The sequence below is a fragment of the Cervus elaphus genome, chromosome 5, assembly GCF_910594005.1.
Source record: "Cervus elaphus chromosome 5, mCerEla1.1, whole genome shotgun sequence".
Classification (NCBI taxonomy): Eukaryota; Metazoa; Chordata; class Mammalia; order Artiodactyla; family Cervidae; genus Cervus; species Cervus elaphus.
The window spans coordinates 332,990-359,629 of NC_057819.1; the positions used below are offsets into that span (position 1 = coordinate 332,990).

Consider the following 26,640-nt stretch of genomic DNA (forward strand, 5'->3'; position numbering starts at 1 on the left):
CACGAGCAGCGTGGCTGAGGGCAGAGGCTCCTGGGCCCCCGAGTCCCCAGCGTGCTCACTTGCCCGGTCCTTGTCCTTAGCTGCCCAGCTGGGGAAGAAGGTGGCCGTGCTGGACTACGTGGAGCCTTCCCCCCGAGGTAGGCCAGCCCTGGCGGCGCCGCGTGCCCCAGGGGCTGTGGACGGGCATCAGTCCCGAGGGGCTGAGCCCAGCCCGCTGCCCGGCGGAGTTGGGGTCAGCAGGGCGACGGCTCACCCGAGCTCCCCCTGCCCCCCAGGCACCAGGTGGGGCCTCGGCGGTACTTGCGTAAACGTTGGCTGCATCCCCAAGAAGCTGATGCACCAGGCCGCGCTGCTGGGGGGCATGATCCGCGACGCTCCCTGCTATGGCTGGGCCGTGGCCCAGGCCCCACATGACTGGTGAGGGGCGACGGGGGGACCAGGGTCCCTGCAGCCCCCAGGCAGCCCCTCCACCCCCACGTCTGGGCCAGGTTTCTGGTTGTCTCCTGGGGTGGGTGGGGGAGGCTGCCCACCCCCTGGGTGGGGCCTGGGCCCTGCTGCACCCCACGGTGCCCAGGAACCCCCTCGGGGTGCCAGGCCCGGCAGGTGGCAGGTGGTCCACCCAGGGCCCCCCAGTTGGGAGACCCTCGCCTGGCCCGGGGACGGCCTCCACCCCTGCCACCTTGAGAAGCGCCTGGCCCCCGAGTGTGCCTGCGAAGGGCCCTTCGCAGCCCCGTCCTGGCGGGACCCACCCCTGAACCGTGCGGCCGTTCAGCCGCGCACTGCATGTGTCACCAGGGCGACAATGGCGGACGCCGTTCAGAACCACGTGAAGTCCCTGAACTGGGGCCACCGCGTCCAGCTGCAGGACAGGTACCGCTGCCGCGCCGGGCCCTGGGCGGTCGTGGGTGTTGACTCCCCAGGCGAGGGAGGAGGGGAGAGCCACAGAGAAAGCCTGGTCGTCAGGACTTCGCTCTGGTCGAGCGGCGGACTCCACGCTTCCAACGCGGGAGCCCGGGTTCCATCCCTGGTCGGGGAACTAGACCCTGCACGCTGCAGCTGAGACCCAGCACAGCCGAATAAATAAGTAAATATTTGAAAAGTAAAGACACAGCACCATGTGAAGTAATTAGCCTCCAACTAATAAAAATAAATAAATAAATAAAATAAAAAATTAAAAAAAAAAAAGACACAGCACCATTTGGAAGTATTTTTTAAAAAAAAGCCAGCTTCTGGGCACCAGGCACCTCTCACCCCTCCCAGGGCCTGGCCACACGGCCCCTGCCTGCTGGCCCCCTTCCTTGGCAGCGGGACGTCAGTGGGTGTTGGGGGGACAGGACTGGGTGCACGTGGGGGCCTCCTCTTCCTGGGGAACGTTTCCAGGTGGCAGGACTGAGCTCAGCAGAAGCCTGGCCGCCTCTGTCCCCACATGCCAGGGCTGCGCTGGGCCTCAGGGCATCCCCGCGTGGCGGCTGTGGTCCCTGTGTCTGGGGAGACCTGGTGAGACCTGGGGACATGGCAGCCGCGCCCTCCCCATTCCTGAGCCGTGGGTGGCCCAAGGTCACATTTGAGTATCCTGGTTTTATTTTGCAGGAAAGTCAAGTATTTTAACGTCAAGGCCAGCTTTGTCAATGCGCGCACAGTTTGTGGTGTCTCCAAAGGTGGGGAGGAGGTGAGCATCCACCTCCTGGGCTCCCAGGGGCCAGTCTGTGGTCTGGGTGGGCAGCGCCCGGGTTCGCGCAGCCTCTGCATTGTCCCTTGCAATCGGTGCCACTGGGATTGACAGGACATCCCTCTAGGGCCGAGGCCAGTCCAGTCCTCTGTGACAGAGGAAGCGGCCACGCCAGGCTGCCCGCGTCTCCGGCGGCCAGCCTGGCATGGCCTTGTGGGATTCTGGAGACCTTCCCACCGGGGAGGCTGTATAAACTGGGAGGCTGTCCTGCCAGTGCTCAGACCCCTCTCAGGGCCGCCGCAGGGCAGCAGCGTGACCGGGACACAGTGGAGCCCTCGCGAGGTGCCCGTGGGGTGCCTGGGTGACCGCAGCTTTCTTGGTTTCTTCCCAGACTCTGCTTTCGGCCGAGCACATCGTCATCGCCACCGGAGGGCGGCCGCGGTACCCTACGCACGTGAGTGTCCCCTGAGCCCTTGCCCCAACCCCTGTGGTCCGCCCAGCGAGAGCCGCCTCCAGGGCGGGGGACCTGGCGGCTGTGACTGGTGGCTCGGGATAGGCCTCTGAAGGGGGGCGGGCCCTTGTCCAAGTGACCACACAGGCAGGGCCCAAGCAGTGACCGTCAGTGACCCTTCCCCACAGCCGGGCCCGCGAAGGCTGCTTTCAAAGTCCCTGATGGCCATGGTCGGCTCCCGGGACCCAGCGATCAGCTCGGCTGCCCAGCTGCCCACGTGGGGACTGGCCTGCTCCCACCCCGCTGCCCCCTGAAGGGCTTTGGGGGTCAACGTGGGAGCCACAGGTCCTGGGGAGGCCACTCGCTGGCCACCCACCCTGCTGCTGGCCAAGTCTGCCTGTGTTCTGGCCCCTGTATTACCCAGACCTTTCGGTCTCCCTTGAGCAAACTTAACAAAACTTTATTTTTTTTTGCCAATTGGAACCGTAAACTGTTTGGAATCCATTTCCTCTCTCCAGCGCTTCTGACTCCCGAGGGCCACGGGGAGGGCACGCGTCCCATGTCCCCCACCTGCTGGGGCGTGGCGTGACCTGCACGGCCCCCGGGCGCGGGGCCCACCACACTGTCCCTCGGGGACCGCCCAGTCTTCAGCCCGGCACCCTGGGAACCGGCCCGCCTGGCCATGCCCCTCCTGCCCCCAGCCCTGGGATCTGATCTGGGGATCCTGGAGAGCTGGAGGAAGAGGCTGCGGCCCCCCGGCCCCCGTCCCAGAGCCGCTCCTGGGGAGGGGCAGCCCCACGCGGCCGGTGGTTCTGGCCGAGTCGTGTCTGTGAGCCAGCGTCCTCTGTGGGCACCCTAGCAGCCAGAGACGCCGCCTCACGTCGACCCTTCTCCCAGACAGATTGAAGGTGCCTTGGAATACGGGATCACAAGTGATGACCTCTTCTGGCTGAAGGAAGCCCCTGGAAAAACGTAAGGCCTGAGGGGTGTCCGGGGCCTGCTCCTCTGTGCACAGGGCGGGCGGGTAGCCTGTGTTCCTTCTCACCGAGAGAAGGCAGAAAGCCGGGCCTGCGGCCGGTGTTCCAGGCTGTTGTCCGCAGCCCTGATGTTCACCAGGGTTCCTGTGGCCTTCGGGCCCACCGGGGGGAGCCTGGCCCCTCTCCAGCCCCGATCAGATGTCCCGCTTTCAACTGCCCCCTGAGTGTCTTGGGCGCCCCTGAGATCGGCAGGGCCCAGGGGCCCGGCTCACTCCCAGCCTGGGGTCCAGCTCTGGGCACTGCTTCCGGGTATCTTGGGGACCTGTGTTCGCAGGGACCAGACAGGCCACCAGAGGGCGGCAGAGGCTCAGCCATCACAGCGCCAGGCTGGGGAGGCCTGCTGCCCGAGGCCTGCCGGGTGCAGGGGTCTGTTTCTGGGGGTGTGCCTGTGTGCAAGCATGTGTGTGCCTGTGTACAAGCATAGGTGTGAGCACGTGTGTGTTTGTGCATGTGTGTGAGCATGTATTTGTGCCTGTGTGCGAGCATGTGTTTGTGGACATATGAGCGTGTGTGTCTGTGTGTAAGCATGTGTGTAAACATGTGAGTGTTTGTGCCTGTGTGCGAGCATGTGTTTGTGAAGATGTGAGCATGTGTGCCTGTGTGCAAGCTGTTTGGGAACATGTGAGCATGTGTGCCTGTGTGTGAGCATGTGTGTGAACATGTTTGTGTGCACCGGTGTGTGAGTACGTGAGGGTGTGAGCATGTGTGTGAGCATGTGAGCTTGTGTGCCTGTGTGTGAGCATGTGTGTAAACACCTGTGTATGTGTAAGAGCACATGTGTGAGCACGTGTGTGTGCCTGTATGCAAGCATGTGTGTGAGCATGTGTGTGTGTTCCTGTGTGTGAGCACGTGTATGTGTGCCTGGTGTGAACATGTGCGTGAACACGTGTGTGCCTGTGTGTGATCATGTTTGTGAACATGTGTGTGCGCGCCTGTGTGTGAGCACATGAGCGTGTGTGTGTGCCGGGCCGTGCGCTCTGCATGTCCTCGCTGTCCTGGCCTCACGAGGCGTCCTTACAGGCCCAGGTGCAGCCCCTCGCGAGGGGCTCCTGAGACCCCCCAGCCCCCTTTCTCTTCCCTGGTTGGACTGGCTGCAGGGAAGCCCGACCTGTGGGTCCCGACCGTCCCTGGCTTCTCCCGTGCCGTGTGCATGGCCGGGGCTGTGTCTAGTCAAGACCCGCGGTCCCGGGTGGGCGTTGTCTCGTGGGCCGAAGGGACCAGGCCTCCCCCACTAGGCGGGGCCACTCGGCTGCTCCCATCTGCAGCCCGGGTCACCCGGCAGCCACCTCCACAGGCTCCAGCTGTGCCGGGCGCATCCACCTGGAGGTAGGATTTAATTTTATGTCACATTTACCACATTATCTGTTTACTCCATAGTATCTGGGCTAATTCTCTTATCTCTGACTAGTAGGTTAAATGTGGTCTGATTTCTTTCACATTTGCTATTATGTCATCCTTGGTATTTACTAGCTGTTTAAAATGAATGTGTGGCTGTGAGTGTGAATGTGTGTGGCTTTGTATGTGTGTGTCAGTGAGACTGTGGATCTGTGTCAGTGAATGTGTGTGTCTGTGAGCCTGTGTGTCTATGAGCATGAGTGTGTGTGTGCCTATGAGAGTATATCTGAGCATGCTGTGTGAGTGTGAGTATGTGTGTCTGAAGTGTGCGAGTGTGTGTGTGTGAGCGTGTGTCTGTGAATGTATCTCTGTAAGTATGTGTGTCTGTGCAAGTGTGTCAGTGAGCATCTGTGTAAGTTTGTATATCTGTGTGTGTGTGTCTGAGAGCATGTGTATCTGTGTAAATGTGTGTAAGCATGTGTGTCAGTGTGTGACTGTGAGCATGTGTGTCTGTGAGCATGTGTCTGTGAGTGTGTGTGTCTGTGAGCGTGTGTATCTGAGCGTGTGTGTCTGTAAGCATGTGTGTCTGTGAGCATGTGTGGCTGTGAGAATGTGTGTCTGTAAGCATGTGTGGCTGTGAGTGTGTGTGGCTGTGAGCATGTGTGTCTGTGAGCCTGTGTGGCTGCGAGCATGTGTGGCTGTGAGCGTGTCTGTGAGCATGTGTGGCTGTGAGCGTGTGTGGCTGTGAGTATATGTGTGGCTGTGAGTGTGTGTATGTCTCTGAGCGTGTGTGGCTGTGAGTGTGTGTGTCTGAGTATGCGTGTGTCTGAGCGTGTGTGTCTGTATGTGTGTGTCTGTGAGCATGTGGCTGTGAGCGTGTGTGGCTATGAGTACATGTGTGGTTGTGAGCGTGTATAGCTGTGAGTATGTGTCTGTGAGTGGCTGTGAGCATGTGTGGCTGTGAGTGTGTGTCTGTGTGTGTCTGTGAGTATGTGTGTGTCTGAGCATGTGTGCCTGTGAGCATGTGTGCCTGTGAGTGTGTGTGTCTGGCTATGAGCGTGTGGCTGTGAGCGTGTGTGGCTGTGAGCATGTGTGGCTGTGAGCGTGTGTGTCTGAGTATATGTGTCTGAGCGTGTGTGTCTGTATGTGTGTGTGAGCGTGTGGCTGTGAGCATGTGTGGCTGTGAGCGTGTGTGGCTCTGAGTATGTGTGTGGCTGTGAGTATGTGTGTCTGTGAGTGGCTGTGAGTGTGTGGGGCTGTGAGCGTGTGTGTCTGAGTATGTGTGTGGCTGTGAGCATGTCTGTGAGCATGTGTGGCTGTGAGCATGTGTGTCTGAGTGGCTGTGAGCATGTGTGTGAGCGTGTGTGTCTGAGTGGCTGTGAGCATGTGTGGCTGTGAGCGTGTGTCTGTGTGTGTCTTTGAGCGTGTGGCTGTGAGCATGTGTGTCCGAGTGGCTGTGAGCACGTGTGTCTGAGTGACTGTGAGCATGTGTGGCTGTGAGCGTGTGTGGCTGTGAGCATGTGTGTCTGAGTGGCTATGAGTGTGTGTGTCCGAGTGACTGTGAGCATGTGTGTCTGAGTGGCTGTGAGCATGTGTGTCTGTGTGTGTCTGTGAGCATATGTGTCTGAGTGGCTGTGAGCGTGTTTGAGTGTCTGTGAGCGTGTGTGTCTGTGTGTGGCTGTGAGCGTGTGTGAGCATGTGTGGCTATGAGTGTGTGTCTGTGAGCATGTGTGTCTGAGTGGCTGTGAGTTTGTGTCTGAGTGGCTGTGAGCGTGTGTGTCTGTGAGCGTGTGTGTCTGAGTGACTGTGAGCATGTGGCTGTGAGCGTGTGTGTCTGTGTGTGTCTGTGAGCGTGTGTGTCTGTGTGTGGCTATGAGCGTGTGGCTGTGAGCATGTCTGTCTGAGTGTGAGCGTGTGTGTCTGGCTGTGAGCGTGTGTGTCTGTGTCTGTGAGCATATGTCTGAGTGGCTGTGAGTGTGTGAGTGGCTGTGAGCGTGTGTGTCTGTGAGCATGTGGCTGTGAGCATGTGGTTGTGAGCGTGTGTGTCTGAGTGACTGTGAGCATGTGTCTGTGAGCGTGTGTGTCTGTGTGTGGCTGTGAGCGTGTGGCTGTGAGCATGTGTGTCTGAGTGTCTGTGAGTGTGTATCTGTGAGCATGTCTGTGAGCGTGTGTCTGTGAGTCTGTGTGTCTGTGAGCGTGTGTGAGAGCGTGTGTCAGTGTGAGCGTGTGTCTGTGAGTGTGTGTGTCTGTGAGCGTGTGTGTGTGTGTCTGTGAGCATGTGTGTCTGAGTGTCTGTGAGCGTGTGGCTGTGAGCATGTGTGTCTGAGTGACTGAGCGTGTGGCTGTGAGCGTGTGTAAGCATGTGTGACAGCGTGTGTCTGAGTGACTGAGCATGTGTGTGTGTGTGAGCATGTCTGTGTGTGTCTGTGAGCATGTGTGTCTGTGTGTGTCTGTGAGCATGTGTCTGTGAGCGTGTGTGTCTGTGTGTGTCTGTGAGCATGTGGCTGTGAGCATGTGTGTCTGAGTTACTGTGAGCGTGTGTGTCTGTGTGTGTCTGTGAGCATGTGTGTGTGTGGCTGTAAGCGTGTGTGTCTGTGAGCGTGTGTGTCTGAGTGGCTGTGAGCGTGTGGCTATGAGCATGTGTCTGAGTGACTGAGCATGTGGCTGTGAGCGTGTGTGAGTGTGTGTGTCTGTGTCTGTGAGTGTGAGTGTCTGTGTGTAGCTATGAGCGTGTGACTGTGAGCATGTGTGTCTGTGAGCGTGTGTGTCTGTGAGCGTGTGGCTGTGAGCGTGTGTGTCTGAGTGGCTGTGAGTGTGTGGCTGTGAGCATGTGTGTCTGAATGGCTGTGAGCGTGTGTCTGTGAGCGTGTGTGTTTGTGTGTCTGTAAGCGTGTGGCTGTGAGCAGGGCTGCGCTGCCCTGGGACTGCCCTCTGCCTCTCCTCTCTCTTATCTGCCCACAGCTTTGCTGTCAGAGCTAAAATCTCGTGTTGTTTACAATGGCAGATTTTGTCGGCTTGTCATGTCTTTTAACTCCAGTAAGGAACCAGTGTTTTGGGTTTTTTAAGTGTGGCTTAGGCTCTTTTACGCTTAATTGCTGTTAGATTTATTGCATGTTCAGGAGAGCCTCCCCCCACCCAGCAAGATGGTTTTTGACAAAAGCCCTGGATTTCCTGTGGGTCCCAGGGCCTTGGTGGGCGTCTGCAGCTCGTCTGCGTGAAGATGGGGCCCCAGGCACCCACCACGAGCGCCTGCCGTCGGCCTGGAAACTCCTCCGAATGGGGCCCTGTCCCACTCTGGCCCTGATTCACTGTCCCATCCGCCAGGCTTTGGACCCGCATCATTTTCTTGGGCGTTGGTTTCTGGGGGTGACGCAGGCGCTTCCCCAGCGTCTCTGCGGGGGGCCGTGGAGACCGTGGTGCTGGCGGCCTTCACGGCACAGCCGCCTGGACGCTGGCTCGCAGCTCAGGGCCTGTGTCCTGGCCGAGGCCGCTGCTGCGGCTCGGTCGTGTCTGCCCACTGCCAGCGCCAGTGCTTTCTGAATCTCGGGCTTTCATTGACTTCGTTCCTGTGTGTCCTGTCTTCTTTCATTTGTTATTTCCGCATTGCCTTTTGAATGCCGAGTCCAGCCGCCAAGAGGGGCTGCTGTCTGCTGGTCCTCACTGCCCACGGCCCGCAGCGGCTGCGGTACAGCAAGGTCCGGGCACACGGCCCCGCGCGGCCGCCCTGCTGACCATGTGCCGGGGCCACAGCATGCGCGGCCGGGGAAGACAGCCCCAGATATCGGGGTCAGGAAAGTGTTTATTTTCTTCAGGAAAAAAAAAAAAAAAACATTTAGAAGACTTTTTTTTTTCTTAGCTCTTTCGTTTAGAAGGAATCTAGGTATGTTATTGTTTAAGGAAAAAAAGTGTTTGCAACGTATCAGTCACCCATTCCGTTCTGAGCATGATTTATGTGAGGAAATGGTTTTTTTAAAAAAATTAAGCTGGAGATACATCCCCGAACGATGCTTCTGTGAAACGCAGCTTTTGTGCCGAGCTGTGAATGCAAGTTGTAACAGTGTGATACGGGAGGCAGTGTTTACTCGTTACATTCCTGTGCGCAGTCAAAATAAGCCCGAGGGCCGACAGTAGCATTTCTGTATTTTATCAGCTCTGGCCGGGCTGGGGGCCTCGGCTCACACTCTGAGGGGCTGTTTCTACCAGATTTATTTGCCTTATAAATATTCCTGGTGTTTATTTTAACTTGCCTTTAAAACAGAGCTGAAATGAATATGGGCCCGAGGGCTGCCCCCGCCCTGGAGGCCTTTCGAAGCTGGGCAGGCTCTGCCCCAGGGCCTATCCAGGAGGCCAGCCTGCCCGCAGGGTGCCCAGCGTGCCCAGGCTTGCCTCGGCCTGCAGCTGCGGGGCCTCCACTGGCCAGCTCCCCACGGCCTGTGGGCTCCGGGGCTGTCCGCCCTCCTCCCTGTGTGCACCATCTTCAGGGTCACCTGCGTGAGACAGGGCGGCCAACAGCCTCCGCGGGTGACCCACCTGCTTTGCCCCAGGGGTCTGGGCGCCCTCTGGACAGCCCACGTCCAGCTGCTCCCGGGGCGCCTGCCTGCAGGGCCCCAGCATTGCCTGCGCCGGCGGGGTGGCCACAGGCCCCTCGCGCGGTGTGGATGCTCCCTGCCCCGCCGGGAGCGGACTGGGGCCTTCAGACCCGAGAGGCAGGTGGAGAGCTCCCTAAGCCGGGGCTTCACACCTGGGGAGGGCTTTGTTGCCACTTCCTCTGCCTCCAGACGCGAGGCGGCGGCCAGCCCGAGATGGGTAATCCTGTGGCAGCTACACCTCGGCGTGCTGTGTTGGCGGCACTGGGGGGCGCGGGGGGGGGGGGGCTTCCTGAACACACACGCAGCCGCGGGGCCCCGCCCCCAGGGCCTGCCCCCCACCCAGGCCAGGGTCTGCTCAGGGGCCGGCAAAGCCCACACGCAGCTCAGACCCACCAACAGGAGCGCGGCGCCCGCCGGCCCCCAACGCTGGGGTCCAGCCCTGGTTTGAGTGTTTTCTCATCGAGTCTGTCTGAAGGGAGTTCTCTGGCTAAGACCTTGGATCCTGCCTTTTTCAGATAATTGTTGTTTGATAATGAATTGCTTATTTGATGAACTGGGGCCGGGGTGAAGTGAAAAGCAACTCCGTTGAGGAGACCAAGGTGACCGTGGGCGCCAGCACACTCCCGCCCCCTGGGAGGTTTCGCCCACTTGTGCTTGGTCAAGGACGTGCCCTCCTGGTGCGCCCACTGTTGGCGGCTTGGAGCCAGCAGCCTGAGGGTGGGGCCCCGTGACCTTGAGGGGGGAGTGGGACACCCAGGGCTTGGGGGCATGCTCAGGGGCTGCGGAAGCAAAAACGCCTTTGCCAAAATCAGGAGACCACGCTGCTGCTCTGCCTGGAGCTGGGCTGGGGCTTCAGGCTGCAGACCCCCCACCAGAGTCTGCTCTGCGGAAGCAGGAAGACTCGGACAGCGGGACTGTGCGGCGGGTGGTCAGCGGGCTCCCCAAGCCTGCACAGCTCAGTCGCCCAAGCTGTGGGCACCCTGGCAGGGGCACAGGCCACCACCATGAGGTCCGCACGCATGCCCTTCATTGGTTCTCGTGTTGGGGCAGCATGTTCAAGGCAGCCCAAGCCTCACAGTTTCTGTCTTGAAGGAAGGCTTGTCCCTTCCCTGTTCACATCCAGACGGAGGGAGTGCAGGCCATCTTGTGTTGTGTGTACCCACACGCGGACGTGTGCGCATGCCTGCGTGTGCGCCCCGTGTGCGTGTGCCTGCGTGTGCGCCCCGTGTGCGCGTGCCTGCGTGTGCACATGCCGAGCTCTCCCCACTCACCCACATGGACGCCCCCAGCCCCGACCCATCCCGAGGAAGCTGGGTGCCAACAGCTCCCCGCAGGGCGCCAGCGGCAGTCCTCCCAGGACGAGCGTCTGTTTGAAATGGAATTATATCATTAGTACCTGCCGGGATCAAGCTGACATCTGCTGATCCACCCCCACGTCACCTCTTCTCCTTCAAAGGCTGAGGGTGATCTGACAAGCCCACCCACACGCTACCTGGGCGGGGAGTCTGTGCTCAGGTTCAGCTCTGTGCACATGTGCAAGCGTGTGTGTGCACGTATGTTCAGGTGTGTGTGCATGTGTTTACATATGTTCAGCTGTGTGTGCACGCAGGGTGTGTAACAGAAGAGGTCTGCTGGGTCCCGTGGCCCCTCCCTGCTGCCCGTGCTGACTCTCCCAGCCTCTGTGTGCGGGGACGCGGGGCAGGCAGGCGTGGGTCCTCTACCTGGCCTCCGTGGCCCCGGAGCGTTCTGCCCATGTCCGGCACCTCCCTGGTTGTCTGCAGCCTGGCATCAGGGGTCCAGTGGGACCCTCGGCAGAAGGCACTCAGGAGTCAAGGAGAAGCTTGCAACGCCTGGGTTTGGTCCATGGCAGTCCTGCCTGTGGGCCCGTCCCCGGACCCACTGGTCCCTTCCTCGCCACCAGGCAGTTTCCCAATCTGGTGGCTGGTTTTCACTGTGGCAGGAGCCCTGGGGAGGGCGTGTCGTCCCTCGGGACAGCCTGTTGGACAGTTCGCGGCAGTGACCCGGCGGTAGTGCTGCATCAGCTGCCGGGCGCCCGCACGAGGCCTGGCCCTTGGAGCCCCAGGGGCTGCTCGCGGCTGGCGGCCCCTGTGACCCACGTGTCTCTCTGTCTGTCCCTCCAACAGGTTGGTGGTCGGAGCCAGCTGTATCCTTTGCTGCATGCGGGTGATGGACAGACGGACAGCTCTGCTCGCCATCCTGAGAGCGGATGCTCGGGCCCGGCCCCTGCCCTTGCCCCTCCCATGGCGGTTGCCCCCTGTGACCTGTAAAGGCCTGCTCTGTCCTCTGTGCTCAGGGGACACTCTGAGGTTGACCTCTGAGTCTGGGGCTTCCTGGAGGCTCTTCCCAAGCCGCTCACTGGCCGGGCAGCTGGACACAGCCGTGAGGCAGGTGGTCCTCCCTGGAGACCAGCCCTGCTCTGGCTAGTTCCTTCAGACGGAGCAGTAAGATGGGGGGCCAGGGAGGGGCCAGGAGGGGCGACTCCAGGGGAGACAGAGACATGAGGTCCGGGCGCCGCCTCCCGACCGTCCCCACGTGGCCCGGGGTGAACCTCCAGGGGGCATGGAAGGTGCCCGTGCGCGGAGCCCCCGCCTGGCCCTCGACGTGCATCTGAGATGGGTGCCGGGTCAGAGCCTCCTCTGGGCTGGTGGGGATGGGTGGGGTGTGGGCTTCTGGCAGGGCGCGGGGGTCTTGCTGCCTGGCCCCGACGTTGCCGTCGTTAGCGTTCCTTAGCCGCCTGGCAGACGTAGCCCTGGAGTGTGCAGGCTTCCTCACTGGGCTCGGCTTGGATACCACCGTCATGATACGCAGCGTGCCCCTCCGGGCCTTCGATCAGGTAACGCCGGGTCGGCCCCCCCACCCGGGCCCCTGCTGTCGCGAGAGGGCTCGCCCACCCCACTGCCCAGGCAGGGGCAAGTGTGGGCTGGGAGCGAGGTCTCAGTCTTTAGTAACCGGCCCTCTAGTTGAGTGAGGAGACTGTTGGCCTCATAAACGCCTGCTGGCGGGAGGCAGCAAGGGTTAGCATGTGGCGGCCACAGCAGGTACCGGGGTGCAGGGCGGGCACAGCGGCCCGTCCCCAGCTGGGAGGGCAGCAGCCGGTGAGCATGGGCAGCCGGGCCGTCTCAGCTGCCTTGCTGAGCCCCTGGGGCCTGAGGGGCGTGTCTCTCCAGGGCCAGCGTGGCGGGGAGCAAGGCCCTGGGTGACCGTCGTGGGTGACAGCAGCCTGGCCACCATAGATGGGACGGACAGGACGCTGAGCTGGCCCCTACGTCCCCACCGCCTCCCCATCCGCCACGCAGGCGGCCTCATGGCCTCCCAGCCCCGGAGCATGGGCACCCTTGCTGACGATGGACGTGCCCACGTGATGAGCACGTGTAGTTTCTTTTTAAGCCACAGTCCCTCCGAGGAGATGTCGCTTTAAAGCCCAGGTCTGTGTTGTCACTGTCAGAACACCAGGTGTCTGCACAGCGGTGGGCTCCGGGGCGATGCACCCCCCGAGGTCCTGTCACCCCTTGGACAGACGTGCCCGAGCGCCCACCTCTGGCACACACGTCCAGGGACGGCCTCGAGCCTCGGGCTGGACACAGGCAGAGAGGGCCTGAGAGACACAGGCCCGGAGGGATGAGAAGAGGGGCAGAGAGGTGCCCATGTCTGCTCCCAGCTACCCGGCCGCCGCGCCTGGCAGGACCTGGCAGACAGAGCCAGGGGTGGGGGGGGCGGGGGCGGGTCTCAGCCCCTTTAGAGAAGACTTGGTTCATTAACATCTAAGAAGTGTCCAGAGGTCACACACCCCAGCCAAGGGCCTGGGCCCACAGACTTGTGGGGGTGGAGGGTGCCAGAAGCTCTGCTGACTTAGTTGTCAGCTCTGCAGAGAGCAGGGTCCCCAGAGTGGGGCGTGAGGCCCACCCCCGCCCCCGGACAGCCCACTCGGGCAGGTCCTTCCTGCGGCCCCGGCGCTGACCCTTCCCCCAGCACCGGGCCCTCACCCCGCACCCTCTCCACCCTCTGCAGCAAATGGCTTCACTGGTCACCGAGCACATGGCCGGCCACGGCACCCGGGTCCTGCGGGGCTGTGCCCCCGAGAGGGTGGAAAAGCTCCCAGACCGGCAGCTCCGCGTCACCTGGGTGGACCTCGCCTCGGACAGGAAGGACGTGGGCACCTTTGACACAGTGCTCTGGGCCATAGGTGAGGATGTGCATGCCACGGGGCCCAGGCGCCCCTTCCTGGCCATGGGGCGTCTGGGCCCCTCCCAGTCCCTCGCACCCCCCCGGGTGGCGACGCAGAGAGCTCACGGGTGACCGTGTGGGACACACTCCCAGGTTTGGCGCCTTCTGCAGCTGGCTGCCCCTGCGGAGGGCGTGGGGGCCCCTGCAGGGCCGAGGATGGCCAGCCTGGAGGGGCGAGGGTCCTGGGGGCACAGCCCGGAGCCCAGAACCGTGGGAGGTGGGCCTGCCCCAACAGAGGGCGCTGGGCCCACCTCCCTGGACGCTGTCCTGCCCTGGGGCCTGTGGCCTGAGCGTTTGGAACTTGTTTTCCCAACCCATCCATGTGCACGTTAGACCTAGAGACAGTCAGGGTCTTCCCTCTGTGTTTCCAGCCCACGGGCCTCTCATGCCCCTACCCGCCGGGCCTGTCTTCTGAGTCTCTGCCCATCAGACCCCACATCCGGCTCCTCAGCTCTTGACGTTTCCACCGAGCCCTCAGAGGGCCTGTCCCCCGCGCTTGTCCACCCAGGCTGCCCGGGTCCCCACGTGCCCCGAGGTGGGGCTGGGGTGGGGGTGCACTTCTGAGAAGCCTGCTGTTTCTGAAATGCTGAGAATGGGTGGAAATCAGAAAATGAAATAAACCCCGGAGCAGTCGGCGCCAGGCCGTGGAAGCTTGACGTGAGCAGGTTTTAGGAATGAGGCAAAGATCTGAGACGCCCCAGAGCGAACTCTTGGCCAAGATTCGCTAAATTACCAGAGGAAATGTTCTTGATCAAATCGTGAGAGTAGACCTAAAGGGGGTTTGTTCTGATGAACACTGTGAAGGATCGTCGAAGTGTTCAGACCCGGAGAGGCAAACTGACGGCCGTCGTTTTAAGCTCGGTTCTAAAGGCCGAGGTGGCCACCCCCCTCCTGCCTGGCCCCTCGCCTCTGGCCCCTTGCCTGCACCCCCGGGCCCTCGGGGTCCTCCCCGCATCCAGATGGCCCTGGTGGGCTGCACGCGAGGCCCTGGGAGCCCTCCCCCACCAGGAGTCCGTTTTGTTTTCTGTATTTTCAAAACGAGCGTCCTCCAGACAGTCTGCTGGTGTGATTGATGCTGGGGGTGGGGGCTTTTCACAGTCCTTGGCCTCTGACCTTGCTTCCCAAAGCGCTGCGGCGGTTCCCGGCACGCCTCCCGGCCGCGGGCAAGTGCTGGCGGGGCGCAGCTCATGGCGGGTTTTGTAAACATCCAGGAGCCTCGTCCCGTTTCAGCAACCGGAACATTCCCTGCCCTTTACCTGGAGAGCCTGGAACCGGGCATTACTTCGGCGTGTGATAAAGGGTGGTCCCGGGGGTTCAAACACCATGCCCACCAGGAGCTGGCAGACCCTGGTCCGCCCGGGCGCCCACTGGACCCGACGTGTCGCGGACCACTGGACCCGACGTGTCGCGGATGAGACGGGCGGGCTGCGGCTCGTGCCCGTGGACACCCGCGGATGCCCAGCGTGGGCCTGGCCTGCAGCCTGCCAGCCTCTTCCGCGGTGTGGCCTTGATCCCCACGCGGAGGATTAAGCACATTAGCAGCTAAAGCAGTTAATTGCTGTGCAGGGGGCCGGCTCATTGTTTGTCTGTGAATCACCCGCTCACACCAGGTGTCTTAGATAACAGGCCGGGAGCTGGGGAGGAGGATTTCCTGTCTGCAGATGCGCCGATTACTGTGCTGAGTGAAGACAGTCAGCCCGCCCCACAGGCTCGGGCGCCGCAGTTAACCACTTGTGGCCTGGATCCCGGCTGGGGAGGGGACAGTGCGCGGAGCAGGACTGGTGAGCCCTGTGGACACCTCTGAGCAGGGACCCTTGGCTTCGCTGTGACTTCCTCTTGTTTTTAAGAATGGTCTGAGTGCCTTGGCCTCGGAAAAACCTGGAGCCAAAACAGTCCCCAGCATCCCCCCCCCGCCCCAGAATCGACCGCCTCCAGGCAGGGCTCCACGTCCAGGGTAGACGAAGGCTCGGGCCACAGGAGCCTCACCCATGGGCAGAAGCAGCGGGGTGCCGTGGGCAGTCAGCCCCTGAAGCTGGCGCTTTTTCTTCAGGCGTTTCCTTTGCAGCAGGCTGTTGCCATTCACCTGTGTCACATGGGCGCCTCTAGTGTGGGGGGAAGCAAGCCCGTGGGTCCCAGCCTCCCCACTCTGGCCGACCCCCATCCTGAAGGCCTGAAGCTACTCTGAGCGCCGTCCCCACGCTGGTGCACACATGGACCACAGCCTGGGATGAAGGCGGGCCCGAGGAGACTGTGCCGGGCCCGGGGGTCTGAGGTTGTGGCTGCGGCCAGGGCCCCTCCATCTAAGGCCGCCACCTGGAGGCCGCGGAGGTGCTGGTGGTCTGAGCCACCCGGCCTGCCCCTGGAACTGCGTCCTGCTGCAGCTGCAGGACACCTGAGTGTGGCTCGTTCTTCCAGGCAGGGGCCCCACTGCTGCCTGACCAGGCCCCCAGCCTGGGCCCCTGCCCAGCCTCCCAGCGCCGCACCCGGGCCTGCCCGTGCGGCCTCCCGGGTCTGTCCGACTGCAGCCCGCGCTCACCTGTCAGGCTCCTGCCGGCCCTGAATCTGCCCTCGTTACGCGATCCCCTGCACATCAGCACGTGTGCTCCAGGGAGGCATGAAATTGCAGGGAGGCCCGTCTTCCTGTGACGGGGCGTGTCTGCTCCTCTGTGTCCCCGGGTGCACGAAGCAGGTGGCAACGGCCAGCAGGTGGTTCCCCCAGCACCACCAGGGGAGGCTGGCCTGGCCCAGCCCACCAAGAGCTCTGTCCTGGGTGGTCAGCGCTGGATGGGGGCCATCCTAGCTGTGAGGGTCATACGGTCCCCTGAGGAACTCTGGCCAGCAGGGGAGGGGCAGCCCCAAGGCAGGGTGTGTGACTGGAGTCTCAGCGCCCTCGTCGATTGTAACCGCGGCAGCAAGTCACACATGTCCTAAGAAAGACGCTCTCAGGATCATACAAACGGATGAAAAGGGCCGGATCGGTGATCCTCAGGAGGAAGCCCAGCTCACTAACACGTGGCCAAAGGACACTGCGTTTTATGAATCATTGAAGAAGCGCACGTTGAACATTGCCAGCCCCCCACCCTGACAAGGAGCAGAGCGCAGAGGGAGGGGGCCACCCGCCTGGAAAGGCCTCCCCCAGGGACCAGCTGCCAACCCCACGGGGGGCGAGGAGTGGGTGGCCCGCAGGCTAGACAGGGCGCCGTGTGAGCCGTCACTGGGGAGGACTGCTTGCCCTTGGAGAGGCTGTGGAGGACAGCGTGACCGCTGCCATTCAAGCCCAGCCCAGTCTGAGTGGGCCTTTGAGCTGCCCCACCGTTTTCCACCTCTGCCTGCCTCTGGGGCTCCGGGCCAGTTGGACGGGGAGTGTGACTCCCGGCTTAGAGCACACGGCAGTGTGGTGGAGGCCGGGGCCTGTCCACCCTGCCTGACCCCTGTCTAGGGCCTCCCTTCCTCTGCTGTTGGCCCTGGAAGCCTGCCGCGTGGGCCCGTGCGTCTTACACTGCTGCCCAGCGGTGTCCAGCCGCTTATTCTCTGAACCCGAGGCCTGGCTCACACGTTCCACGTGCTTTCCCAGCTCACATAGGCAGTGCGGCCTATAAAATCCTGGCTTTGAGATGGACTGTGGGGGCCAGCATGGCCACCGTCTCCTGCTTCTGCCTTCAACCTTATCTCTGTATCCTCGGGGACCTGAGATGTGGTTTGCTAGCCTCTGCAAGGTGTGCAGTTACCATGGTTACCACAGGCCCAGGAAGAAGCGCTGTTGACCTCCTGCGACCAGCCGGGCCGGGGTGCAGGGTGAGCTGGGGGCGGCATGGCTGCATCAGAGCGCCTGGCCTGGGCGCTGCCCGCCTTGCCTGCAGCTCGTCGGCCTGGCCCAATGTCGCCGGGAGGCTCAGGGCCCAGGACCTGGGAAGAAACCCGGGGCTGACCTAGGAGCCCCTGCCTGCAGTACTGGCGCCCCCCCCGCCAGCACACGGCCCCCCACCCGCCCAGGGGGCCCACTTCTTCCTTGCTGGAGCACGGTCCAACCCCCTCCCAGGTGCCCGCTGGGCCCCCAGGCCCAGGGCAGGATGTTTGCAGGTGACACATCGCACTCTGCAGGCTCATGGGCTTCCATCAGGGCTGGAGCGCCAGCATCCGTGTGGTCAGAGGCGGGGCCCTCCCGGCCTCGTGGGGCCCATGTCTGGTCTAGTGTGAAGGGCGCCAGCCCTCAGCCCCTGATCCCTGGGGCCGAGCCGGAGCCATCGCTGAGAAGGAGGTTTAGCTGAGCCTGTGTTTTGACTTCCCGCGGGGAGAGCAGCTGGAGACTTAAGGCTCCCCTCCCCGGCTCCACCAGCCCCTGCCGACCCCGGGGGCCTGAGCCCTGGGAGCCGTGGGATCTGTGCCTTTGAAGCCGAGCCTCCCGCCGCCAGATCCCCCGTCTGGCCCCGGGAAGACGGGGCGCCCACCACCACCCCCACTCGAAGAGGCCTTGTCGTCTGAACGAGGCCCCGGGCTGTGAGCACATGGGCTGGCAGTGGTGGGGTGTCCACCCAGCAGCACCCCCTCCCAGCCTCTATCCAAGGGCGGTGTCCACAAGCTGACGGCCCACCAGGATGGGGGCCGGCCCTGGACCCTGGGCAGGACATGGTTGTGCGCACCGTCTGCCTTCTCTGGGTTGGCTCACCCTCCTCGGGCATCGGGGCGACGTCCCTGCCAGGGGCTGGGGACATGAGGCACCGCCTGTCCTGCACACATAGCCTTGTGGCAGGTGGGGTGACCTGGCAGGTAGAGGGCAGGGGCCCCAGGAGGAGTGTCGGGGGGGTGCCCTGGTCCAGGGAGACCACCTGAGGGCCCCTGAAACGCCCCCACCGAGGGGTGCATGCAGGGACGGGCTGGAGTTTCCGACTTGCCGGAACTTCTGACTTTCCGACTCGGCCGATTCCTCGGAAGCTGTGTGGCCCCGTTGGGCCATGTGTGTAGCCGAGCTGATCCTTCGCCTGCATGGCTCCACCACATGACCTGGGGTCCCTGGCCCTTGGAACGCAGCCCCGCCAGTGGGGAGGGGCTTAGGGGTCCGGTCTGGGGCTGGGGGCATGTGGCATGCACTTGGCTGCTGCTTCTATACCATTTCTGTTGTCAGAGCCAGGCACTTTCGAAAGAAATCATGGCTCTCTAGCACAAAGTCAGCATTATGGGGCTTGAACGTCCTCTTGGAGTGACACGTAGGACCTGTTAGCGTCTCATTTGCTGAGACGTGACCCGCGGAGGTGCAGTTCCAGGGTGGGCCCCCAGGGTCTCCTGAGCAAGTTATCTGTTACCACAGGCCACTTTGTGGACTTCGCTGGTAGTCCAATGGTTGAGCATCCACCTGCCAATGCAGGGGAGACAGGTTCAATCCCTGGTCAAGGAACTAAATCCCACGTGCCACAACCGAGATGTTGCGTGCCATAACTAAATACCCCACGTACCACAAAGAAGGCCTGGTGTAGCCAAATAAGTAAATATTTTTGAAAATAAAAAGTAACTTAGACAAAAAAACCAATAAGTCCCTTTGTTTCTGGTTGTTCACCAGTTACAGGGATTTTTTTCCCACGCTTGATTTTTTAATATGTATGACTATTAACTCTGTATAATTTAAAAAACCAAAATTGTATCATACGCTGTGTTTAGGGTTTCTCATTCCTGACTTTGCATATCTGCCCCACTTCCTCCTGTTCTTGCACTGTCCTTTCATTTTCTGTGCAGATGTGTGTGCGTGTGTGCACAGACGTGTATGTGTGCATGTACTACTCATGCGTGTGTACATAAACAGCGTGTGTACACACTGCATATATGCATGTGCATACTGTGTGCACATTGCATGTATGTACACAAGTGCGTGCATATGCACAGTGCGCTTGTGCAACACGTATGCATTTGCATGTGTGCACATGTACATGTGTGTGCAGGTGTGCACGCACATGCATGCGTGTGCACATGTTTGAGGCCCTTGGCACTGTCAGTGCTTGATGTCTTACCAATTCTAAGTGGACGTTCTGAGAAGGGTTTTAAATAAACCCGGAATCTAATGGAAACCTTCCGCCTTGCTCTGTGTCCTTCAGGCAGAGTTCCAGAAACCTCAAGTCTGAATTTGGAGAAGGCTGGTGTCCGTACGAACCCCGTCACTGGGAAGATCCTTGTTGATGCCCAGGAAGCCACCTCTGTCCCCCACATCTACGCCATCGGCGACGTGGCAGAGGTACGGCCAGCACCCACTGCTCCTTGTCCCTCTGACCCTGGCCCCTTGTCAGCCCACGCTGTGGACGAGGCTCACGCATGCTCGCTGCCCTGGGACCTGGCTGCTTAGGCAGTGCTGTGTGTTAATTAAAACGTGCGTGTGTGCCCAGTTGCTAAGCCGTGTCCAACTCTTTGTGACCCCATGGGCTGCAGCCCGCCAGGTTCCTCTGTCCATTGGATTCCCCAGGCAAGAATACTGGAGTGGGTTGCCACTTTCTCCTCCAGATCTTCCTGACCTGGGGACTAAACCTGTATCTCCTACATCTCCTGCATTGGCAGGCAGGTTCTTTACCGCTGAGCCACCTGGGAAGACCATTAATTAAAACAGTCACGACTAAAGTCACTCTGAGCAGTCAGAAGTGTTCACCCCCAGGGTTCGGCTGTGGTCCGGGGAGACATGTGTGCTGTGTGGGCCACGTGTGCATTGGTCAGGCAGGTGGGGTGCTCTCCCATTGCCAATCCCTGTCATTTCCAGAATGTCGGACATCGGCGTTTCCTGCTGCTGTGGGGGATTAGCCCCTAGTCTCAAGCTGACACGCGTGGGGACACGGGGCTGTGCCAGCTCTGCTCCCTGGCAGGACACCTGGGGCAGGGGCCTCCAAGGAACGCGGTCCAATCCAGGCTCTGTCTTGGGTTTGGCGTGCCAGACCAGCTGCATGTCGGGGCCCTCGGGTGCTCCTTGGGCCTGTCTTAGCCCAAACCCCAGTCAATGGGAACTAGTGAATGGCAGCGGGTCTCGCTTGGGCTTTGCTGTGGGAACGCTCTCCAAGAGCACTGGCATGAAGCAGGGCCCTGAGAGAAACCCCTGGTGCATGTGGGAGGTGCCGCTGGTGTGGCCAGCGTGGCTGGCATGGCTGGGCTCGATAGCAGCCCACCCCCTCTTCCAGGGAGACTGGCAGCTCTCTAGGGTGCAACGGAGGGGAGCACGCGAGAGCAGGAGGCAGCCCGCATCTGGGGGTCTCTGGAAGGCAAAGGCCCCACTGGGATGGCGGCGCCCCCACCATGGGCCAAGCTGGAGTAACCCATGCTCCCTGCTTCCAGGGGCGGCCGGAGCTGACGCCCACGGCCATCATGGCCGGGAGGCTCCTGGCCCAGCGGCTGAGCGGCCGGACCTCAGACCTGATGGACTACGACAACGTGAGTGCCTCTGCTCTCCAGAGCCATGTCTAGCCTGTGTAAGGCTGCAGCTCATTCTGGGGGCTTGTGTGTGTGTGAGTGTGTGTGTGTGTGCAAGCATGCACATGTGACCGGACACTCCTGGTGTCCCTGGGGGATCTTTGCCCTGGGCCCCTGGGGGCCTGTCTCATGGGGGCCTGCCCTCCAGGTCCCCACGACCGTCTTCACCCCCCTGGAGTACGGCTGCGTGGGGCTGTCAGAGGAGGCGGCCGTGGCTCGCCATGGAGAGGAGCACGTGGAGGTGAGTCTGGGCCCCAGGGGGCAGCATGCAGGCCTGTGTGGCCCCCACCCCAATGATGACTGCCCTCACAGAGGCCGGAGGGCCAGCAGGAATATTGGAGCCTTGCTTCCCAGGGCCTGAGGCACAGCAGGGCGGCATGGGGCCCTGCGTGATGGCTGCGACTGGCTGGGGGTGTCGGCAGGCATGGCAGGGACCAGGGGGCCTTGGAGCAGCGGCCCCCTCAGTGGCGAGCGTGTCTACCACTGTCTGGAAAGTCTCCTCCTGCCCTCTGGCCGCCTCTCCCACCGCCCTCCTGCCCACTTTTGGTCCTCACAGGCCTCTGCCAGCCCAGTGTGGGCATCACCCCGGAGGGAGGGCTTGGTCACCAGACGGGTGCCTCTGGGGTCTGCTTTGGCCACAGCGCATGCCCCGAGCAGCTTGCAGGCGGGCCGGGAGGCACCAGACCCCACGAGGCCACCAGCGCGGCCGGCTTCCCTCTGGGAGGGAGCCCTAGGCTCCAGGGCCTGCCCCGTCCTCCATCAACTGTGCTTTATTTGCTATTTTTGTTTAATTCATCACAAGGGCCCTGGGACATGTGTCCGTGGCATTCCGTGATGTTGTTTTATGTTTCACAATGTTGAATGGCCAAATGCCCTTTGTTTGTTTTCTTTTCAACTCTGTCTTCGTTAGAACAATATTCTCTGAAGCTGCATTAATTAATAATGGCTGTGCAGCACATGTGAGCACCTTGCTCATTTTTTACGCGGCCGCAGCCCCGACCACGCTGTCGGCCCTTCTCGGGCGCTGAAAGCCTTTGTCCCGCAGTTGGTGGGGGCCGTGGCTGCCCCCCCGCTGGCTGGAGTGAGGGCCTGGAGAGCACTGGGGGCTGGGGAAACGGGACAGGCAGCTGGGCTCCCTCCAGCGCCCAGTATGGGCAGTGTCTGCCTGGGTGGTGCCCGGGCCTGCTCTGAGCCCCGGGCTCTGGGGCAGGTCAGAGGGCAGCCTGCCTCACTGCCGCAGTTCACCAGGGTCTCGGGCCTGCTGGGAGACGGTCTGTCCACAGGCTGCTGTGCCCAGGGGCGCGGGCGCCTGCAGGCCAGCGGGGCCTTGTCCTCAGCCCGGATCACAGCCTGCAGGCCCAGTGGGTGGTTGTGGCTCCCCCACCGCGCCCACAGCCTGACCAGCTCGAGGAGGCCCCGGGGTTTGCTGTGCTGCAGTCAGTGACCCGGGAATCCGTGTCTTGCCACCCAGGTTTACCACGCGTTCTATAAGCCACTGGAGTTCACGGTCCCCCAGCGGGACGCATCTCAGTGCTACATAAAGGTGAGCGTCCCCCCGGGGGCCTGGGCGCACAGGCCCCGCCGCCCCCGCTGACCATGTGCCTTTCAGATGGTGTGTCTGCGGGAGCCGCCTCAGCTGGTGCTGGGCCTGCACTTCCTCGGCCCCAACGCAGGCGAAGTTATTCAGGGATTTGCCCTGGGGATCAAGTGAGTCCGTAGGAATGTCGGCCGATAGGCCACTCGCAGGCTGCTCGGCTGTTGAGTCTGCTGCTTCAGGCCGCTCGTCCGTGGGGTGGTGTTTTCAGAGAGTGTCCACCAGACGGGGCAGGTCCAGTCACCCGAAGCGTGGCCATGTTCATCTCTAGGACAGGCTTGTGGTCCTCGACCAGCCAAGGGGTCCCTATGGGTCTTCTCTGCTCAGAATGAGTGCCCAGGCGGTCGGGAACAGCTTGGTATCGCATGTACTGGGAGGGCCGCCCGGCGGGCACATGTCCTCTAGAGCCAGCCCCGGCTGCAGGCTGTGCACGGCGGGATCCCAGGGCCCGTGCTGTGGCCACTCCGTCGGGGCTGGGTTTCTGGGAGTGAAGGGATTGGGCAGCTGGCAAGGGCTTTCAGATGCAGGAGGGCAGAGGGGAGTGGGCTGGATTCACTGAGGGCCGTGTGCGCCTGGGGGCAGCAGGGGGCCAGGCCAGGCGGGTGGGAGGTGGAGTTGGCAGGTGTTCCTGGCTGCCGGCTGGAGAAGAGGGTGGGGGCCAGGGCTGGAGGGCAGTGAGGAGACTGACTTCCGGGCCCTCCCCCAAGTCCTGCCATCAGAGACTTCTCGGCAGCAGGGGGGGGCGGTGGCAAACATGCCTCCCTGGACTAACTCATCCCCCACCCCCATCCCGCCGTGCAGGTGTGGGGCCTCCTACCCGCAGGTGATGCGGACAGTAGGCATCCACCCCACCTGTGCGGAGGAGGTGGCCAAGCTCCGCATCACCAAGCGCTCCGGCCTGGACCCCACGGTGACCGGCTGCTGAGGCTAGGCGGCCATCCACAGCCGGGTGCTCGGCCCACTGCTGCCCCCGTGACCAGGTGTGCGTGCGGGGCCGGTCCTGTGTTTGAGGGGGACTGGGTGCACCGCCCACTGCTCTCCAGCTGCAGGTGACCCCGGAGAAACGGCTGAGAAGGGAGGGAGGCCACTCCAGACCCCGGCCGGGCTGCTGAGGAGCAGGGGTGTCTGGAGGCCAGGTGCACCCACAGCACCTATCCTGGGGGGTGGGGCAGGGACACAGGGTGGGGAAACTCAGTGATCTCCCTCCGGCCTGCCCGGCCCGGAGCCACCAGGTCCTCTCCCTTTGCTCAGAAAGTGGACACACAGTCACATTCTGTTAGGCTTGGCAAAGCCAGCCAGGTAGGTGGCCGGAAGCCCTGGTGTGCCATTGGTCCTGAGCCTCTTCTTGAGGAAACCCCTCCTTGCCCCTGGCCAACAGGGTGCCTGTGGTCCGGGCCTTTCCACCTGTCAGCCGGAGGGGCTTCCCCCGGCCTTCACCTCCTCCTGGGTTGGGGTCCCCAGGGCCCCGGGGGGCTGTGGACAGAGCAGTGAGTGCCCATAAGATGCTCGCAGGCCAAAGGTTAGCGGGCCAGGCCCCAGCTTCTCCTGGGCATTCAGACACTGGTGCCTTCACAAAGCCCTGTGACAGCCTCTGAGGAGCCTCATCGACTCAGGGCATTTCTAACAACGATGCCCCACCTGATCGGGCAGGGCCGCCCTCGCCTGCTCGCTCATCCGACCCCCCAGGGGCCCTCCGTGTGGGTGGGTGTGGGGACGTGGGCCGCCCCACACTGACCCCCACCTTGGGCAGGACACTGGACTGACGCCGAGCGCCCGGCAAGGATGGCCCAGGCCGGCACCGCACACCCCAGACCCTGCCAGATGATGAGGACCTGTGCGGAAACCCCCTGCGGGCTGCCCATGTCTGAGCCCCTGGCATTACCTGGCGTATATAAAGAGGCTGTTTTCCGGAAGCGTGCCCGGTCTGTGATGTCTCCTACAGGCCCGCCTCCCCGCCGTGGGCGCAGGGGTGGCGGCGTGTGGATGGGGGCAGTGGGCTGCTGGGATGGGGGACAGCGGGGTCGGGGGTCCCCAGCCGGTGGGGTGGGGGAGGGCGGGGTCGGGGGCCCCCAGCAGCCCCGCCACGGGGGACCTCGCCCCCCTCCCGGGAACACGGGCTCTGTGCAGAGCCACCCACCAGCGGCGTGGCCGGTGACAGGCAGTGGCCGGCGCTGAAGCCCCGTCCCCCGAGCGGCTCGCTCCCCCAGGGCCCCAGCCAGCTTGTCGGCTGGGCTCAGGCTTAATCCCGCGCACGGAGGCCGACGGGGAGCGAGGCCCCCGGCACCTGTCAATCAGGCGGAGAGACGGCGCTGACAGGCCAGGCAGGGCCCTGCATTGTGCTGGGGCTTTAGCAGCGGTTAATCTCGTGTCTTCCCTAAGAAAACATCATTCAGTCTGCCGCCCGGGAGCCCTGGGTGGGACCCTGCTTGTCAGCGAACAAAGGAATGTCTTTGCGCCTGGATGGACTCGCGTGAAGCGCGCGCGACCGCCTTAGACGCCCGAGCGAGACGCCGAGGGCCGGGTCTCGGGCTAGAGCAGCCGACCATTTAACGCCCGGTGGGCGGTGCCATGGGAGGGGCCCCGACGGTGGGCGTGGCCTCCGCCGCCTCGGGGTTGGCTGGGCCCTGGGCGCCGGGCTGACCGCGTGGGGCCGGCGAGGCACGCACGCGGCCTCACAGCTTCCAGTGACTCCGGGTGACGCAGCCGGGCGGCCGCCTCACCTCGGTGCCCCGCAGCCCCTTTCCCCAGCTGGGCGGCCTTGCTCCAGCTGTGCCTGCGGCACCCTCGTTCCGGGCCGGTTGGCGTGGTTGGTGTGGCCATGGAGGACAGAGCGGTGCTCGGGCCAACCCTGGGGCGCCGCCTGTTGGAGGCCCCTCCCCAGCGCGGGGCTGAGCTGCGCCCCCGCCCCCCAGCACGGTCACGGGCGGGGGCCTAGCCCCTTCGCAAGCCGCAGGGCCGCAGTGGGCCTGGCCCCATCCCAGTGCACCCTGCCCTGGGGACTCCAGCGGGGCGGGCCTCGTGGACCCAGGCCCCCCTGCCCGCGCCCCGCGTTCGCGGAGGCTCCCACGTGCTCTCGGGTCTCACACCTGAGCTGGGCCGCAGGGGTTCCTGTCCTGGGCGTCCATCAGGCCTGCCTGGCTCCAAAGTTACTCCCCGGCCCGGCCCAGCCCCACCCCTCCCCACGGAGGGCGCAGGGAGGGGCCAGAACCCCACAAGCCAGGTGCTCTCCACCTGGGCCCAGGGCCGCCTCCTGCGCCTTGGCATGTTTTTATGGTGCAATGAAAATATGACTTTAATTCCTCGGTTGTTTCATGTAACCTACAATTACCCCCAGGACGTCCTGCGCTCCTCCCCTTATGGCTGCAGGTTGTGCAGGGATGTGAGACGAGTTGCCAATGCTGGGGCCAGCCCACCCCTCCCCCGCCTCACCCTCTAGCCACCGCCCATACTCCTCCAGCCCTCAGGGGTGCTGTCCCCAAGGTCCTGGGTCCCCCGGGGAGGTGGATAATAAGACATGAGAGTGACCTGTCCCCCAGGACTGTGCTGAGGACTCACAACCTCTGCATCCTACAGCCGTGCTGGGACCCCCAGCATCCCTGGGTGGGTAGCAGGGAGCACCCACCCCACACGTGCTTCAGCCATGCTTTCCTGTGGCCAGAGGCCTGGCTGAACAGGTACCCGCCAGGCACATCCAGCGTCTCTCCAGACGGAGACATCCTGTGACAACAGCTGGCATCAGGCAGCACCTGCAGGTCAGGGTGTGTGGCCACACACCAGGCGGCAGCTCAGAGACGTGGGTGATGCTCTGGCCTGAAGCAGGCACCCGCACTGGGCCCGAGACCCTCACCCACTGCTCGTCACCTGACGCAGAGCTGCCAGGCGGCCCCAGGCCCTGGAAGAGGGACTCGTGAGCTGGCTGAGCAGTGTGCTCATCCAGAGGCCAGGGCTGCCAGGCCATGTGACTGAGCCTTGCAGACCCTGCTCAGGCTCCGGGTGCCCCACTCCAGTCAGGGCCCGACCCGCTCACGTCACTCTCAGAAGCATCTGATCCTTAACGAGTCCTCCATGAGACGCTCCTGCCAGGTCAGGGGCTGTCCCCACCTGTCCCTGAGCCCCCTGGAAGCCACTTCCCTCCCCTGTCTGGCCCAGAGTCCCTGGGTGCCCTCACCTGGGCCTGTGCCCACTGGTCCCACTCAGTGCACCCTTGGGTCCAGGTCATTGCCAGAAACATGTTGGGAGGTGCCTCCACCCTGGCAAGCAGGCCAGCAGGATGTCTGGGCCTGAGG

The 26,640-nt window shown here is 62.7% G+C and overlaps 1 protein-coding gene across 2 annotated transcripts in view; it reads left to right on the forward strand.

Annotated features, from left to right (window-relative positions):
* The window catches only part of TXNRD2 (thioredoxin reductase 2), a 29,209-nt gene extending 4,942 nt beyond the window's left edge, over positions 1-24,267 (forward strand). For both annotated transcript variants that reach the window (XM_043901020.1, XM_043901021.1), the window contains exons 3-18: positions 81-137; positions 276-417; positions 796-870; positions 1,591-1,669; positions 2,061-2,123; positions 3,022-3,092; positions 11,226-11,245; positions 11,844-11,935; positions 13,111-13,285; positions 19,410-19,546; positions 20,626-20,721; positions 20,909-21,001; positions 22,232-22,303; positions 22,370-22,467; positions 23,156-23,334; positions 24,105-24,267. In XM_043901020.1, coding sequence (XP_043756955.1) covers positions 81-137; positions 276-417; positions 796-870; positions 1,591-1,669; positions 2,061-2,123; positions 3,022-3,092; positions 11,226-11,245; positions 11,844-11,935; positions 13,111-13,285; positions 19,410-19,546; positions 20,626-20,721; positions 20,909-21,001; positions 22,232-22,303; positions 22,370-22,467; positions 23,156-23,279 — 1,394 coding nt within the window. In that variant the 3' untranslated portion in view covers positions 23,280-23,334; positions 24,105-24,267. The remainder of the gene's footprint in view (positions 1-80; positions 138-275; positions 418-795; positions 871-1,590; positions 1,670-2,060; positions 2,124-3,021; positions 3,093-11,225; positions 11,246-11,843; positions 11,936-13,110; positions 13,286-19,409; positions 19,547-20,625; positions 20,722-20,908; positions 21,002-22,231; positions 22,304-22,369; positions 22,468-23,155; positions 23,335-24,104) is intronic.
* Positions 24,268-26,640: the final 2,373 nt, after the last annotated feature.